General features: G+C 49.0%; 1 protein-coding gene across 2 annotated transcripts in view; it reads right to left on the reverse strand.

The window, feature by feature from the left end:
* MYO18B (myosin XVIIIB) overlaps positions 1 to 15,363 on the reverse strand; it is a 250,417-nt gene that overhangs the window by 127,728 nt on the left and 107,326 nt on the right. For both annotated transcript variants that reach the window (XR_011541781.1, XM_070626960.1), the window contains exons 23-25: positions 11,600 to 11,728; positions 9,630 to 9,773; positions 8,413 to 8,502 (exon numbers count right to left, since the gene is read on the reverse strand). Coding sequence is in view for 1 of the 2 variants with exons in the window: in XM_070626960.1 (XP_070483061.1) it covers positions 8,413 to 8,502; positions 9,630 to 9,773; positions 11,600 to 11,728 (363 nt within the window). In the remaining variant the exon portion in view is untranslated. The remainder of the gene's footprint in view (positions 1 to 8,412; positions 8,503 to 9,629; positions 9,774 to 11,599; positions 11,729 to 15,363) is intronic.

Genomic DNA, 15,363 nt, shown 5'->3' on the forward strand with positions numbered 1-15,363 from the left:
TTCCCTAGAGACCCCAAAAGAGGAAATGACCCCCCGGATGTCATCACCTACACGACCCTTATTGAAAATGTCCTTTGGTCCCTCCCTCATCTTTAGGATGGAGTGTAGACCGCCAACACGACTCTCATAGCCCTACGATCTGGCCCAGCTTCATGGCCTGATCCCCACCCCATAACCACTCCCCCCCCACACACGAGACACTCAAACAACCAGGAATGCATGTGCCAGACCAGGTCCCCACTCTCCGTCTCACTCGCGCTGTTTCCTCCACCTGGGATGCTCCCCTACCTCATCACCTGGCCAGCTCCTACTCATCCTTCAAGACCCATCCTCCAAGAAGCCCTCCCCGACCTCATTCCCATCTATGTGGATGCTCCTTCTCCATCACCGGCTGTTTGGAATCAGCCAGACCTGGGTTCCAATCCCGGCTCTGCTACTTCTCAGCTGTGTGATGTTGGACAAATCGCTTCCCCTCTCTGGTCTTTACTTTCCTCCTCTGGAACATGGGAGTACTAACACCTTCCTGGGAGTTTGATTGGAAGGTAAAATTAGATAATGCAGGTAGAGGATTTATCACAGCACCCGGCAGAGACACACCGCTCATTAAATGTTCCTTTAATTAAATTCAGCATTATTCCATTCATTCATTCATTCATTCAATCCAAATCGAATGATTTGAGGGGTAAGAAATAGCTAAGATGTATCATTATCTCTGAGGAACACAGTCTACCGCAGGGTGGATGAAAAAAATTTAAATATACATCAGCGATAGTGGAGATGTGTGAAGATTTGCTTTGTAAGAGGCTACAGTGCGATGACTATCTTATATGCACCGCTTCATCGCAACCCCGTGGAGAAGAATATGGAACTATTACTGTCACCATTTCGCTGATGATGACACAAAGGCTCAGAGACTTGAAGAATTTGCCCCCAATCTCGTAGCAATAAGGGTACAAAGCCAGCCGTCCTGACGGACCCTCCGCTCCTGTACCAAACGTACCAGGTCAGTCATCATACCCATCGCTGACCTTGGACAGTTCCCAGCTTCTTCATTCGTGTTGCAAGAGAAGAGACTGTGGCCCTGATTTTTATATGGAGAAACTGAGGCAGACAGAAAGGACATTCCGGCTGTGCCCGCCTCTGTGGGGCCTCAGCTAACCCCACTGTGGTCCTCGATGAACCTGCACACACTGTGGCCACAGAGCCACTGCAGCCAGCCGTCCGCAGGAAGGAGACCCTCCCCGCAGGCTCCAGCAGGTGAGGCCCACGAGGCCCTAATATCCTGAGTCAGACAGGAAGCAGGCTGTCGCATTCTCCTGGGGACGAAGGAGCTTCCACCTCCAGGCCCCACAGAGGCACAGGGCTGTGGCGAGCACAGGGCTGGGAGTCAGGAGACCTGGATGCGACCTTGACCCGTCCCTATGTGACTACAGGACCTCCGGCAAGTCGGTTCCTCTCCCCTCCCGGAGGTAACCTGCCGGGCACACTCATGAACCGAACCCCGCCCCCCCCCTCCCCGGTGCTTTGCAAATGGACTTTCTGACCTAAATCTCCAGCCCCAACTGTATCCTGGTGGGTTCTCTCAGCCATTCCGTACCCAAAAGTGAAATTTCGCAGGCTGACCAGGGCAGACAACCGAGCGCACGGGCCTCCGTCTTTTGCCATAAATAACATCTTGGGGGGAAAACCCAGAAGATATTCCAAAGAGAAGAAAGCACCCCCCTCTCACATAGCCCCGTGTGCTCTCGAAGCCTTACAGGTACTTCCTACGAGACGGGGCTGCTTTCTTGTGAATATATGAAACCCCACTTTGCATCGAGGCAGATTTTGCACGCTTGAAGAATATTGACAGCCGGCTTCTCCGAGGCTCCTGATCTCTTTTGCTCCTTCGCAAATGAAGCCCTTAAATCATCTTGCAGTAATGTTGTCTCCTTAATAGGCCTAGCCAAACGGTGTTTCCACTGACGAGGCACAACGTTTCAGCAATGTTTCTATCCGTTTTTTTCCCCCATGCTGAGACAAGGGGGTGGGGCGCAGAGGCCGTGAAAGGGGGCAGGGTGTCTTGGTGACCCACGGCCCCGGAGGAGTGTCTACTCCCCGGCGTTTCATAGAAACTCTCTTCTGAGAAAGAGAAGCGCATGCAAGGAGCTCCCTTCTCTAGGTCCTCAGGCCTAAGGTTTCTCAGAGTGTGGTCCAGGGACCAGCAGGTTCCGCCTCACCTGAGAACTTTTTAGAAATCCAGAAGCTCCAGGGCCGCCCCAAGCCCACTGACGCAGGACCTCTAAGGTGGGGGTCCAGCATCCTCTATTCTAACACATCCTCCGGGGGATTCTGGCGCACTTTCGAGGATGAGCACCGCTGCTCTAATGCAGCATGACCTCCTGCATCAGGACCAGCTCGGGCTTGTTAAAGAAGCAGAGAAGAACACCCCCGCCCCCCATCAAGATCACCTCCTGGGTCAGACCCTTGGGAGCTGGGACTGGGGGACTGCAGGGTTAGCAGCTCCTCCCAGGTGATTCGGATGCTCTTTATAGTGCAAAAACAACTAATATAAATCCATAGCATTTGGGGGGGGGAGAGGGAAGGAAATTAGAGCCCTTTCTTCAAATAAAATCCTACTTGGACCCCAATATGATAGCATTTACAGCCACAGCTTGCGGGACGCCGGGAGAAGGAAGGGAGGGAGCCAGGCTTCTGAGCGCTGAACCAAGCAACTACAGAATATTCTACCCAGGTTCTCGGCATCTTTGCATCACAAATGTTTATACAAAGGTGTATGGAGCCTTGATCTTTTCACCAAATCTGAACTGCCATGGATGATAAGATGCAAGCGTAAGACAAAAAAGTGCCGCCAATGTCCAGTGTAAGATGTTGTTGATCATGAAGATGGATCCCAACTCTGGAGATGTACAAAGGTGGAAGATAACGCACCTCTGAGAATCGACAAAATACAGAATGAAACCAAAGAAGTGCATCTACGGCGATTGGTGCACGTTTGGGAGTTCTGGAACCCTTTGACCTCTTCCTTGCCCTTTGGCAAGTAAGAAGAGACTCAGGGCTTCAGAAAATACTTCAAATTACTGCATCTGAAAAGGCAAGCCACAGAGTGAAAAAAGATATCTGTACTACTTATATCCAATGACTGACCTTATATCCACAATATATAAAGAATTGCTACAATCAATAAGAAAAGCAATAGGAAAGACTTGACAGACTGATTTCCCAAAGAGGATAACCAAATAGCCAAAAACAGGTGAAAAGGTGCAAATTAAAATCACAGTGTGGGACCACTGCACACCCACAAAAACCACTAACTGAAAAGGACAGACAATACCAAGTGCTGGCAAGGATGTGGAGCAACTGAACGCTCACCCATTGCCAGGGGAGTGAAAATTGATACAAACACCTTGGCAAACTATCTGGCAGGAGCTATTAAAACTGAACACCGAAATCACTTAAAATTTCATTCCTAGGTCATGTGCACCAGAAGACATGTAAGAATGTTCACAGCAGCCTTACTCATGATCGGTCAAAACTGGAAAGACCTGAGTCTTCCTTTAGAGTAGAATGGATAACAGTGGTCTATACACATCATGGAACACTCTACAGCAACAAGAATGAGTAACACACAACCCCCACAATAACTCGGATGCATGTCCAAGCATAATGCCAAGTGAAAGAAAGCAGGGGGCCAGCCAGGTGGTGTAGAGGTTAAGTTCATGCACTCTGCTTCGGTGGCCCAGGCTTCGTGGGTTCAGATCCCAGGCATGGACCTATACACTGCTCATAGAGCCATGCTGTGGCAGCATCCCACATACAAAATGGAGGAAGATTGGCATATATGTTAGTTCACGGACAATCTTCCTCAAGTAAAAAGAGGAAGATTGGCAACAGATGTTAGCTCAGGGCCAATCATCCTCAGAGAAAAAAAAAAAAATGGAAGGAAGGAAGAAAAAAATGAAAGGAAGCAGACACAAATGAGTACACACGTTTGATCGCATTTAGTAAAGTTCAAAAATGGGGGAAAACTAACCCTTAGTGTTAGAAGTCAGTTCGGTGGTTACCCTTGGAGGGTAGTGGCTGAAAGAGGGCATGAGGGGGGATTTGGGAGGAGCTGGGAATGATCTCTGTCTCACTCTGGGTGCTGGTTGCATTGGTGTGTTCACTTTGTGAAAATTCGTTGAGCTGTGTGCACTTTTTTGCATGTTGGACCTTAATATAAAGTTTAGAAAGATGGTGGTAAAGGAGAAAGAGGAGGAAGCCGAGGGAGGGAGAGGATTTGGGAAGGAGGAGGAAGAAATTCTAAGCTCAGTCGCCTAAATGTGCTTCCTGGATAACGAACCGCTCTGACTCCCAGCTGAATCCTTTTTTAGGGAATTGACCTCACTCTATGAACGTGGCTGAGGTCGCACCTCGCCATATCTGTTAGTGTCCTTTTTATGAAGGCTCATGGGAGAAACTTCTGTAATATCTCACTGCCCTGCAAAGTTATTCTTATCTCAAGCAACAGGGGTGTGTGTGTGTTTAACCTAGGTACACTGTGTTTATGGAATATCTTGGTTTGCTCTTTGCTTTGGTTGCTAGGAAGCTCAGTGTCAAAATTCCAGCCCACCTTTAGTGGTTCCATTCGCCCATTCTGTGTCTGCTCTGCACAGGGGCTGGGCCAAGGTGATGAGCAAGACACATCCCTGCCCTTGGGTCTCACCGTCTGGCTGGGACGCAGGTCTGCAGGAGGTGGTTAGAATGCACCCATCAATGCCATGAGGGGAAGCACAGGGCCAGTGGTTGCATATAGTGGGGGCCTAACCCACCCTTAGAGAATCAAGGAAGGCTTCCTGGAGGAAGTGCCCCTTGACTTAAGTGAGAAGGGATGACCAGGCATTAACCAGGTGAAGAGGGTGGAGGGCAGTGTTCCAGGCAGAGGGAACAGCATGTTCAAAGGCCATGAAACAAAAGTGAGTCTGAGTCCAATGGCAAATTTCTATTTTCTCTTTCCCTGGTTGGTATACTCGTCAACTCTTATTTCCCTTTGCTCTGATTTTCTTATCTTTTAAATTTTGTCTTACTTTTTCAAGGCCCCATACATCTTACGTGACCATGTGTGATACAAAGACACAAAAAACCCGGCAGAATTTTCTGTAGGTGCCGGCACTGGTTGGTCTGGTCCAGGGCTCAGAAGCCTGGCTCCCTCCCTCCCTTCCCCCAGTTCCCCAGACGCTGTGGCTCTAGATGCTAAAGATGCGCATCTCATCCCTCCCTCTCACCACATCTCCCCCAGCAGGGCAGCCACTGCAGCGCAAGCCCCCACATCCCACCTGACAGCTCGTGATGAATTACCGCATCGCATGTCAGCTCCGCGGGAAGGAATTTCCGCAGGGAAGTCACTGATGTTCCCCGCCAGCCCACAGCTCTCCGATCTTTTGCTTCTGCTTCTCCACCAATTGCTGCTTCCAGCAAGAGGGGTCAGGCTCTTGTTCTCTAGAGCCTCGAGCCAGAACATGAGGTGCATGGGCGCCACCACCTCTGCTCCTTACAGTCTTTCCCCTAAGAGGGCACAGGCTCCTGGTGCAGCAGCTCAGCCCAGCTCCTAACTATGTGCAGACGGGACTGACTTCCAAGCTCCTGCTTCTTCCTCGTGCATGGTCCACTCAACAGTGGATGCTTTACTGTTGCGGTGGGAGAGGGCATGAGTTACGCAGGCTGAGAATCCTTGGTGGGGAGAGTGAACACAATCATGAAGAGGATGAGAAGGGGAGAAAAGAGCCCCCTCCTCAACTTCATTCCACATCCCCATGTGAGCCAGCCATGCTCAGCTGGGGCTGGCAACATAGGAAAAAGAATGTGCTCTGTTGCCTTGATCGTGAATCTAATTAAAGTCATCTCTATGCATCAACCAAACCAAGCACTATTATCAGTAATAATAACCCCATAGCCTCACAGGTGTAGAAAGCTCTAGTTTTGCTCTGGACTGACAGATATTATCCCACGTTGCCTCAGGACCTTTGCACATGCCATATCTACTCTTCCCCCAGATCTGCACATAGATGGGACATTGAATCATTCAGATCTAGAATCAAGGCCTTCTCTGACCACTTGGGCAAAAATAGTTCCTACTCGACCTCCCTTTGTTGCCACCTCCCTCTACTTAATATCTGCAGCCCCGCGCAATCTGAAACTCCTTCACTTGTTTATGTGCTTCTAGTCTGTCGGGGACTTTGCCTTGTCCCTAACCTTAACCAAGATGCCCAGTCACATGCCTGACACACAGGAGGTGCTCATACATATTTGCTGAATAAATGAGGTACCCAGGGCTTCATGGAAAAAGATAGCAGAGACTAAGGACGAGGCGTGCGAAACACCCACCTGGGCTGCAAAATTTAAGGGAGCGCCAAATAATTCAGAAATTAAGATAAACAAAATTTGAATGCTATCTTCAAGAAAATCAAAATCAGTGCCAGAAATCTGTGATGAATAAAATATCAAACTTTTAAATGAAGACGGGATCCCATCCCATAGACTGTCTCACTTGTTTCACCCTAATCCTACCCCATGGATCCTGCGTTTATTTAAAAGTTTGATATTTGGCTCATCATGGGTTTTTTTTTTGCATGAATTAACATTTTCACAGGTACTGCATTAAAATAGTATTTATCGTGCTGAGTCTTTTGGCGCCCCTTGAAGTTTTGTGGCCCGGATGAGCGCCTCGCTCTCCTCTCCTTATCCTCGTCCTGGCCCTGAGGGGTACGTGGAATAGCAAACTGTCCTTGAACCTTGAACTGCTCTTCCTTGCTCTCCCCACAGCTCACTGACCACGCCCCACCTCACCTTGTCTGGATTTGTTAAGAAAGCCATGGTTGACGCTAGTCTCCCTGGGGGCAGGGACAGTCTGGCTCGCGTCCCCACCCTCACCCCCCAAACTCAACATCCAACTACAGAAAGAAGACCCCAGCCCGGAGTCCCACACAATCTTGTCCAGTCACAAGTCCGTTTCCACCCCTCGGAGGGGACCACTACTCCGGATTTGGGGTTACTGCTCCTGCGCTGTAAACGCCCCAAGCAATAGAGAGCATCCTTCTGCACGTTTAAAAAATTAATATGTGCGACATCACAGTTTAGTATTCTTTTGTAACTTAGTCATTTTCCTTCAGAGTTATGTCTGCGAGGGCAATCCGTGTTGATTCGTGGGTGTGTAGCTGAAGGGTCAGGAAACTTTTTCTCTAAAGAGCCGGAGGGGAACTAGTTTTAGTCCTCGCAGGTCCTACCGTCTCCATCACGACTGAACTCTGCCCCCGCGGCACGAGAGCAGAGACTGCACACGGAGGAATGGGCATGGCTGTGTGCCAATAAAGCTTTATTGACAAAGACCGGGGGGACAACTGGACTGGACCCGCGGGCCACGGGTGGCTCGCCTCTTGACTCGTTTTCACTTTTGGTAACTCAAATTCGAATATAACATAAATGTGTTCATGCATTCTATCAACAGACTCCCACTGGATGTCTACACTTCTTTAACACGGCAAACGCTGCTGCTATACACCACCTGCCTTTTCACATATGCACGGGAGCAAGACTCTAGCACAATACCTAGACGCGGACTCACTGGGGCACAGGGACCGGCCAGCTTCAGCTTTCAGAGATGATGCTAAGCTGTTTAAGAGCCATGGGATCCATTTACACTGTCACCCCCAGCACGGGAGTCCCTGTTGCTACAAAGCCCTGCCAACGCTTGGCTATATCAGACTTTTCGATTTTGCCCGTCTGAAGTGTGAAACAGCATTTATCATGTGTGGTGTTAATTTGCACGTCCCGATTGCTAGTGAGGCTGAGCATCTTTTCGTGAGTTTATTGGCCATCGGAATTCCTGAACCTCTGAACCCTTGAAACAAGAGTTCGCCACCTGGGAATTGCCAATTCCTTTTTTTTTTTTTTTTTTTTGCCTATTTTTTGTTTCTATTGGAGTGTTTGCCTTTTTCAACTGATCTGAGGAAATTCTTTACAGATTCTGGATGCCTTTGCCAGTTACATGTGTTGCAAATTTTGTCTACGAGTCTGTGGTGTGTCTTCATCTTACACTTTGTTAACAGAAGCTGATGACTTTAAAATAGTCACATTTATTTTTCCCCTGTGATTTGTGCTTTTGTGATTTATTTAAGAAATTCTTCCCTTCAGAGCTGGATGACATGGGTGTGAATCTCAGCTCTCCGCTTGCTGGTCGTGTGGCCTCGGGAAGATATCTAACGTTCCGGGCCTCATTCTCCTCCGTTGCAAAATGGGGACAATAAGAGCATGCACCTCACAGGGTTGTTTTGAGAAGGCTTGTAAAGCGCTGAGCGCAACACCAGGCTCATTGTCATCTTCCCTGTGAACAGACCTCACCCCGCACGGGGACCCCCACAGGAGGGACGCGGCTACCTTGCTCTCCAGCAGGTCTGTGCTCTGCCGGAGTTCATTCCGAGACTTCTCCGATCTTTCTAGCTTCTTTCTCAGCATTGTAAGCTCCTCCTACAAAAACAAACACTTTAATAGAAGTCTTTCGGGACCACAGGTGTTAAGAGTGGCCAGGGAACAGAGTGGGTGATTCGGCCAGCCTGTCTGTGAGGATGCCCAGACACCAAGTGCCTACAAGGGACCTTTTCTTTCACCATTTCCAAACACCAACATCTCTGCTCATGCAAGCCTGGTTCACATCAGCCCGGTCTAGGGGCCGAATGCGGGTTCTCGAAATGGACCCATTTCTTAACCTGAGACCGGGCACGCCTGGGTGAGGTGGTGGCTCAGCCCTGCATCCTCCCTGAATATCACTTTACTGCCAGTGGCTCAGCACGATGCTTATGCCACCACCACTAGGGGCAACTTAAACCCCCATGCACAGCAGGCTGGCAATCGGAACTCTGGAACGCACACACAAAGGAGTACTATGCAGCCGTGAAAAGAGAACAAGGCAGATTTCTAAAAAAATGGCAATCATATTACAATATACAAATGTATCAAATTAACATGTTGTATTCCTTAATTTATGCAACCTTAAATGTCAAATATATTTCAATAAAAAAAATTTTAAGAGAAAATCCCCAAAAGAAGGGACATGGCATGATTCTCTAAATATACTTTTAAGTGAAAAATGCAAATGGCAGAAGAATAAATACAGTATGCTAGCTTTTGTGTAAGAAAGAAGGGAACGAAGAGTGTGTGTATTTGCTGTATTTTGCAAAGAGAAACAACAGGCGGGATAAACCAGAAATCAGTCAAAACGGTTACCTATCAAAGGTGGATGGAAACGGGGTGGAAGGGACAGTCAGGGGAGAGTTCTCTGAGAGGTAAGAGGATAAAGGACTCAAAGGGTCCACCAGGGGGTCTCATGGGATGAGCAGTAAGTGATCATGTTCCCTGGGGGGTCGTGCTGCATCCGACCAGCCCCCATGAGCCTAGAAGGGAGCTGGGCACGGGATGGTGGGTGGTCTGTGTTCAGGGGAGAAGAGATATTTAGAAATGGCAGCGAGAGCTGCTGGGCAGAGCATTCTCAGATCAAGAATTTTCCGGGGTGGGGGCACTGGGTGTGGACGCAAGGGCTAAGATGGGATCGGAGGGAGGGAGAAGCACGCAGCACCCTGCCTGCCACATGGACTGACCTCCTTGGCATGGAGCTGCTCATCCCCGATGGCAGTACTCAGCCGGGGCCTCAGGGAACCCAGCAGCTTCCACCACGGCCAGTCCTTGACCGCCAGGAACACAGCCATGTTCTTCTGGATGCGCTGTGCGGCCAGTCGGTGAATCTGCAGGGGAAGGAGAGTGGAGATTTGAGGGGTCCTTCCCAACCCAGGTGAAGAGAAAGGAAAGACAGGAGGCAGACAGTGGCCAAAAGGATGGGGGAAATGGGTTTATATCCTAGTGGAAGGGACTGGGTAACTTTAAAAAAAAAAGCTTCCTTTCATGGAGTCAGGTTCTCAGGATCAGGAATTAAGCCACAATTGAATCTCGCATGACCTAATAATAATAACAGGACAAGGAGTGTAAAATATTACGCAAGAGGGTCACATCTTATAGAGGGATTACATTCAAAAGTCACTGTGCCAGGCAAAATCTATCTTTGAAAATCCCTGAAATTGCCCACAAGAATCGATGGCCATGATTGCGTTGTGAGTTGATATTTAAGGATAGATATCATTTTAAGTGTGTTTAAACAGGAATTCCGTGCTTCTCACACTTGTGTGCATCAGAATTACCTGGAGACTTGTTAAAACACAGAGGGCCGGGCTCCACCCCCTGAGGGTCCGATTCAGCAAGGCCGGGGCGGGGCCCGAGAATTTGCGCTACTAACAAGTCCCCAGTTGATGCGAAGGCTGCTGGTCCGGGGACCACACTTGGGGAGCCGCTGACCTAATTCATTCTTTTGTAGGTGAGACTCTTGCTGACTTACGCGCCAGAAGATCCTTTCCCGTCATCACCGTTACAATGGCCAATACTTGTACAGCTGGTGTGGTGCTTCCCACGGGCCAGGAACTGCCCCGAGCATCTCACCCACTTTAGCTCAATCCTCACGACAACCCGTGAAGGGGGTTGTTATTATTATCTCCATTTTACCAATGGGGAAACTGAGGCACAGAGAGGTTAAAGTCACGTGCCTAGTGTCACACAGGTTCTCAGCGGCAGAGTTGGGATTTGAGCCCACGCAGTCCAGCTGCAGACAGAGCCCAGGCTCATAATTACCCTCTACTCCAAGGGCATAAGGTCCTCGAGGGCAGGGCCAGTGGGATTGCCCACAATACTTGAATTATCCAGGCTCTTGCTTTTTTCTGCTTTGCCAAGCACATGTACTTGACTTTACAAATTCACATAAGCTGGAGGCCCATGTAATGGGACTTCAGGCTAGTAGTACTAATTAACAGTGACAATACTAAGGTAATAGTACTGAGTATTTATTGAGCAGTTACTATGTGCCACATTGCGTACTAAGTGCCCTTTATCTCATTTCCCCTTCGCCCAGCTTCTAAGCAGTGGGGGTGGGATTCGAGCACAGGTCTTGCTTGTCTCCAAACCTGCACTGCCTTCTCTCCATTTTCAGGCTACAGAGAGGAAATTCAGTCTCCAGAGAGCTCCGAGGATGGTGGCCCAGGATGGGTCACAACTGTAGACGCTAAGCTTGCCCTTTAGTCCCAAAGGCCTCTGTGGCCGGGTCCTGACCATCCCCCATCTGCTGACCCCTGAAAGCCAAGTTTTCCAGAGATGGGACAGGTTGAAACCATGAACCGACCCAGGAGGGCTTGGACAAGCTCCTGGATATCTAGATCGAGGCCAACATCATTGGTAACTTGCTGTCAACGTCCTGGAAACAATCACAGCATCTTGCAAAGCATCACTTGAGTCTCACCGCTCAGAGTGGCTTGTGGACCAGCATCACTGGCACCGTCATGGGACACACGCAAACTCCCGTGCCCGCCCTGGATCCATCAGATCAGAATCTGCGCGTTAACATTATCCCGCAGCAGATTCACGCACGAGAGTGAGAAGCGCAGGATTCCAGCCCCTGGACCAGCAAGAGAGCTGCTTTCCCAGGATCTCACTCCTCTGCCGGGCTCACGAGGCAGGCCAGCCTCCATACCTTCAGCTTCTTGAATTCCTGGCGAGACAGAAAGCCCTTGCAAGTCGCCTGGAAAAAAACGATGCTATGAATCAGCATCTTCTCTCGCTGTTTCTCAAGCCTGGAGACCACGCCCGCCTTGAGGAAGACCTGGAAAGAGAGAAGGCTGCAGGTGACTTCGCCGCCGCATCAGACTGTCTGAAGTGGGAGGCGGTTGCCACTCAGACCCTAGTTTTCTTGTATCCGCCTGAAATCTTTGTTAGGAGATGCCCTTAACCGAGGGTCTGAATTATCAAAGCATCTTGTCTCTGACTGCTCCTCCCTCCCTTCTTCCAGCCCCTGGATATGCATGGTGTGGTCCACACGCCAGCAGCATCGTGGCCACCCAGAGATGCAGAAGCTGGGACCCTACCCCAGACCTGCCGGATCAGAGCCAGCATTTCAACACGATCCCCAGGGGATCCACACACATTCCTTTGAGAACCACTGCTAGGACAGACCTGTCGAAACTGCTCTGTGTACTAGAATCACCTGGGGGGGGGGGGGGGTGTCGTCAATGCAGATTCCGAGGCCTCACACCAGGAAAGTATGAGCCAGTGGGCTTTTGTGTCAGGCCTGGGATGTGCATTCTCTTTGATATGTGTCACCCGCCATCTGAGGGAAGCTGTGCCCCAGAAATACTGGGTCTTGCCTTATAAGGAGAGGCAGAGAATGTGGGGGAGGTGAGGGCAGCCCTCCTCAGTCAGGAGAGGATGGGGCCAGGCTCGTGCCACCCACAGAAGGGGCTCAGGCATCTAGCAGAAAACAGCTTGAGGTCCACAATTTCCAGGCCTTGGCTCGTCAATAATGGATGAGGCCTCTGCAGCAGAGTGATCAATGCCTCCTCGGGCACCCCGCAGGGCTGCCTTCGAACAGACTGCAGGGCAGACAGGAGGGTTTTCCAAGAGCCCGTGAAGCTTTGGGGCCTGGCCTCCTCCCGCCAACGTGGTCAGGGAGCTGTGTTGTTCCCGCCTCCCCAGAGGCAAAGGAAAGATGCTCTAGCCGTGGGATCCGAGTCAGTGATAGGAGAAGCGACGCTTTTCAGAAGACTTTATGCTGCTTATTCCTGTAAACAACCCTGGGAGTCTCTTTGCCAGATGTGGCTTATAACCCCAAAGACGCTGAATCTCTCTGGAGGCACTGGGTAGCTCCATCTTAATCAGTGATGTTATCAAGGAATCGCTGACGTTATCGATTAATGGCCAACATTTTACGGAGCCCTTACTGCGTTTTGGATCTGAACTAACCACCTGATACACAGCTAAAGCCCTTTACATGCACAATCCTCTGTGGCCGCTATTAAGATGCCCCCATTTTACAGCAGGATAAACCAAGGCTAAAAAAAGGCATTTCCCACAATCCTCCACTAGCAAATGGCAATACCAGGATTTATCTCCTTCTACCTGACTCCAGACAAGACTGTAATTATCACCAAAGGTAATTGACATTTGTATGCCAGCTGAATTTTTCAAAGCTCTTCCTCCTGTGTCTCACTTTAAAACTCCAGACAACCCTCTGGGGAATCCATTGGCGCTGGGAGGCTGTGTAAGTGACTCCAGTTCATATGGCTGGGGATTGACAAACCTAAGACTTGAACCCAAAACCGTGAGTTTATGTCCTGCCCCCATTCTCTGTGTCAACATGTGGCTTCATTTCCTGGTTCATTATGATACAGATGCATGAAGTTTGCGGTTGAATTGCAATTTGATTCTAGGTGAGACAAAAGGTCTATTCTCCATGCCCCTAAACCGATTTTCTGTAATGGAGACCACTGCACTGGTCCCACAGTACACCCTTTCTCGATGGGAAAATGAAAATTAGCACACCCAATCGGTGCTAATTCTGTTTCGTAACCCTCCATCGCTTTACAGAACACTTCCTATGAGCCAGGGCCACCAAGACAATTAGCCTCATTGAAATAATGACACGATTGACTCATTACCTATCAGATGGCCTCAATAATGACTATATTAATTTCACAAGCTGGTGAGTCCCAAAAGCTGCCATGAAAAAAAAAAAATCAATGATCAAAGTGATGACAGCGCTAGTTCATACATTACAAAAGGCAGTGGGGGCTGCCCAAACCGCTATTGATTAAGTATGAAGCTTTCATTAAAAAGATAATTGGAAACGACCATACACAGAACTGGAATAAGTCATCGCCTCTGCGGAGTCTTATCCTGCTTTTTTTTTTCCCCCTTTTAAGAGCGTATTGCTGATCAGAAGGCCGACCGTGTGTGGAATCCCACTTTTTTCGTAAATGTCGCGGCCCTCGGCACAGGCCTAGATAAGGCACCAGGGGCTGAGAATCACAAAGGAAAATCTAAATTAGTCGCTTTTCATGGGTCCAGCTGCTTATCGAACCCAAGCAGAGTGTAACATCCCGAAACCCCCATCTTTCAGGAATCTACGGGGCCCTCTGCTATGCAAGCTCTTTTTCCGCTAAAAAATGCCGAAGGCCAAGGTTTAAAACTCTGATACAGTGACAGCTCCTATATCTGGTCCTGCTGAGGAATTAGCTCTCTCCTCTTAGTAATTTTCCAGATTAAAGGAGTTCAATTCTTTAGACACTAAAATGTTATCAGATTTGATAAGCATCTTGCCCCACTGACAAATGTTTTCGACAAGTAATGACAGCCAACCTCGGTTAAATGGCAAGTTACTGATTCCCACGGCCAATGTGGGAGGTAGAAAGCAGCGGCCCCATTTTACAGATGAGAAAACTGAGGTTCAGAGAGGCTAAATCACTCGCTCAGGATGCACTCAGTTAGGAAGTGGTGGAGCCTGGGTGTGGACCAGGGCAGCCTTTTCTCTTCTCTACTTTGTAACCTTCCCACCTATTAAGGGTTAAATCCTGCGATATATACATGTTGCATTTGCCCTTAGAGATCTCAGTCTAGCCTGGCTTCCAAAAGGATACATTGACCTTAATTTGCTCTTACCGGTTTCTTAGTGAACACCAAGTATTACTCAATGAAAACACTGTTTTACTATTGGGATCTTTGTGCTCATAGACTTCTCGGCCTGCCACTGCGAAACTGTGCCTAGCGATTTCTCGTCTTCCTCCGTTTTCTTCCTTGCTCTCCAATAGCTCCTGGGACAATAGCTCCTGGGATCATAAGCACTGACTTTTGCATTCATGAACTAACTGAGTAATTATGTAGACCAGTGGTTCTCAAACTTGAGCGTGCTCTGGAATCCCCTAAGGGCTTGTTACAGCCCAGACTGCTGGGTCCCTCCCCCAGAATGTCAGATTCACCAGGTCTGGGGTGGTGCCTGAGAGTTTATCTTTCTAGCAAGCTCTCCAGGGATGCAGACGCTGCTGGTCCAGGGACCCTACTTTGAGAACCGCTAGTCTAGAAGGATGAAGCTCTTGGAGCCGAAGAATAATTTCTCTGATTCTGGATCATAACAACCCATGCGTAAAGAACGTATCATATGTTTCCATTAATAAATAATAGAACCCACAGTGTATTGAATACCGGTTTTGATTGATACCGGTTTTCACAGGAGCTGTACCTGTACCTAGCTACCTATAAGACCTTGAAAGGGGGCTTACTTCCCAGAGGCACAGCTTCCTCATCTGTAGAGAAGGAATATACTAATTATCTCCCAGGAGATTGTGAGGGGAGAAAGAGAACCAATGTATGAAGTTGCCTAGTGTAGCCCTGGCTCCTGGTGGGAGCCCAGTAACCGACAGGTTTATTCTCTCTACTGGAAAGGTCTGCAAAGGTCCAGTTGCTGAC

Source organism: Equus przewalskii, chromosome 7 (genome assembly GCF_037783145.1).
Source record: "Equus przewalskii isolate Varuska chromosome 7, EquPr2, whole genome shotgun sequence".
NCBI classification, from domain to species: Eukaryota; Metazoa; Chordata; class Mammalia; order Perissodactyla; family Equidae; genus Equus; species Equus przewalskii.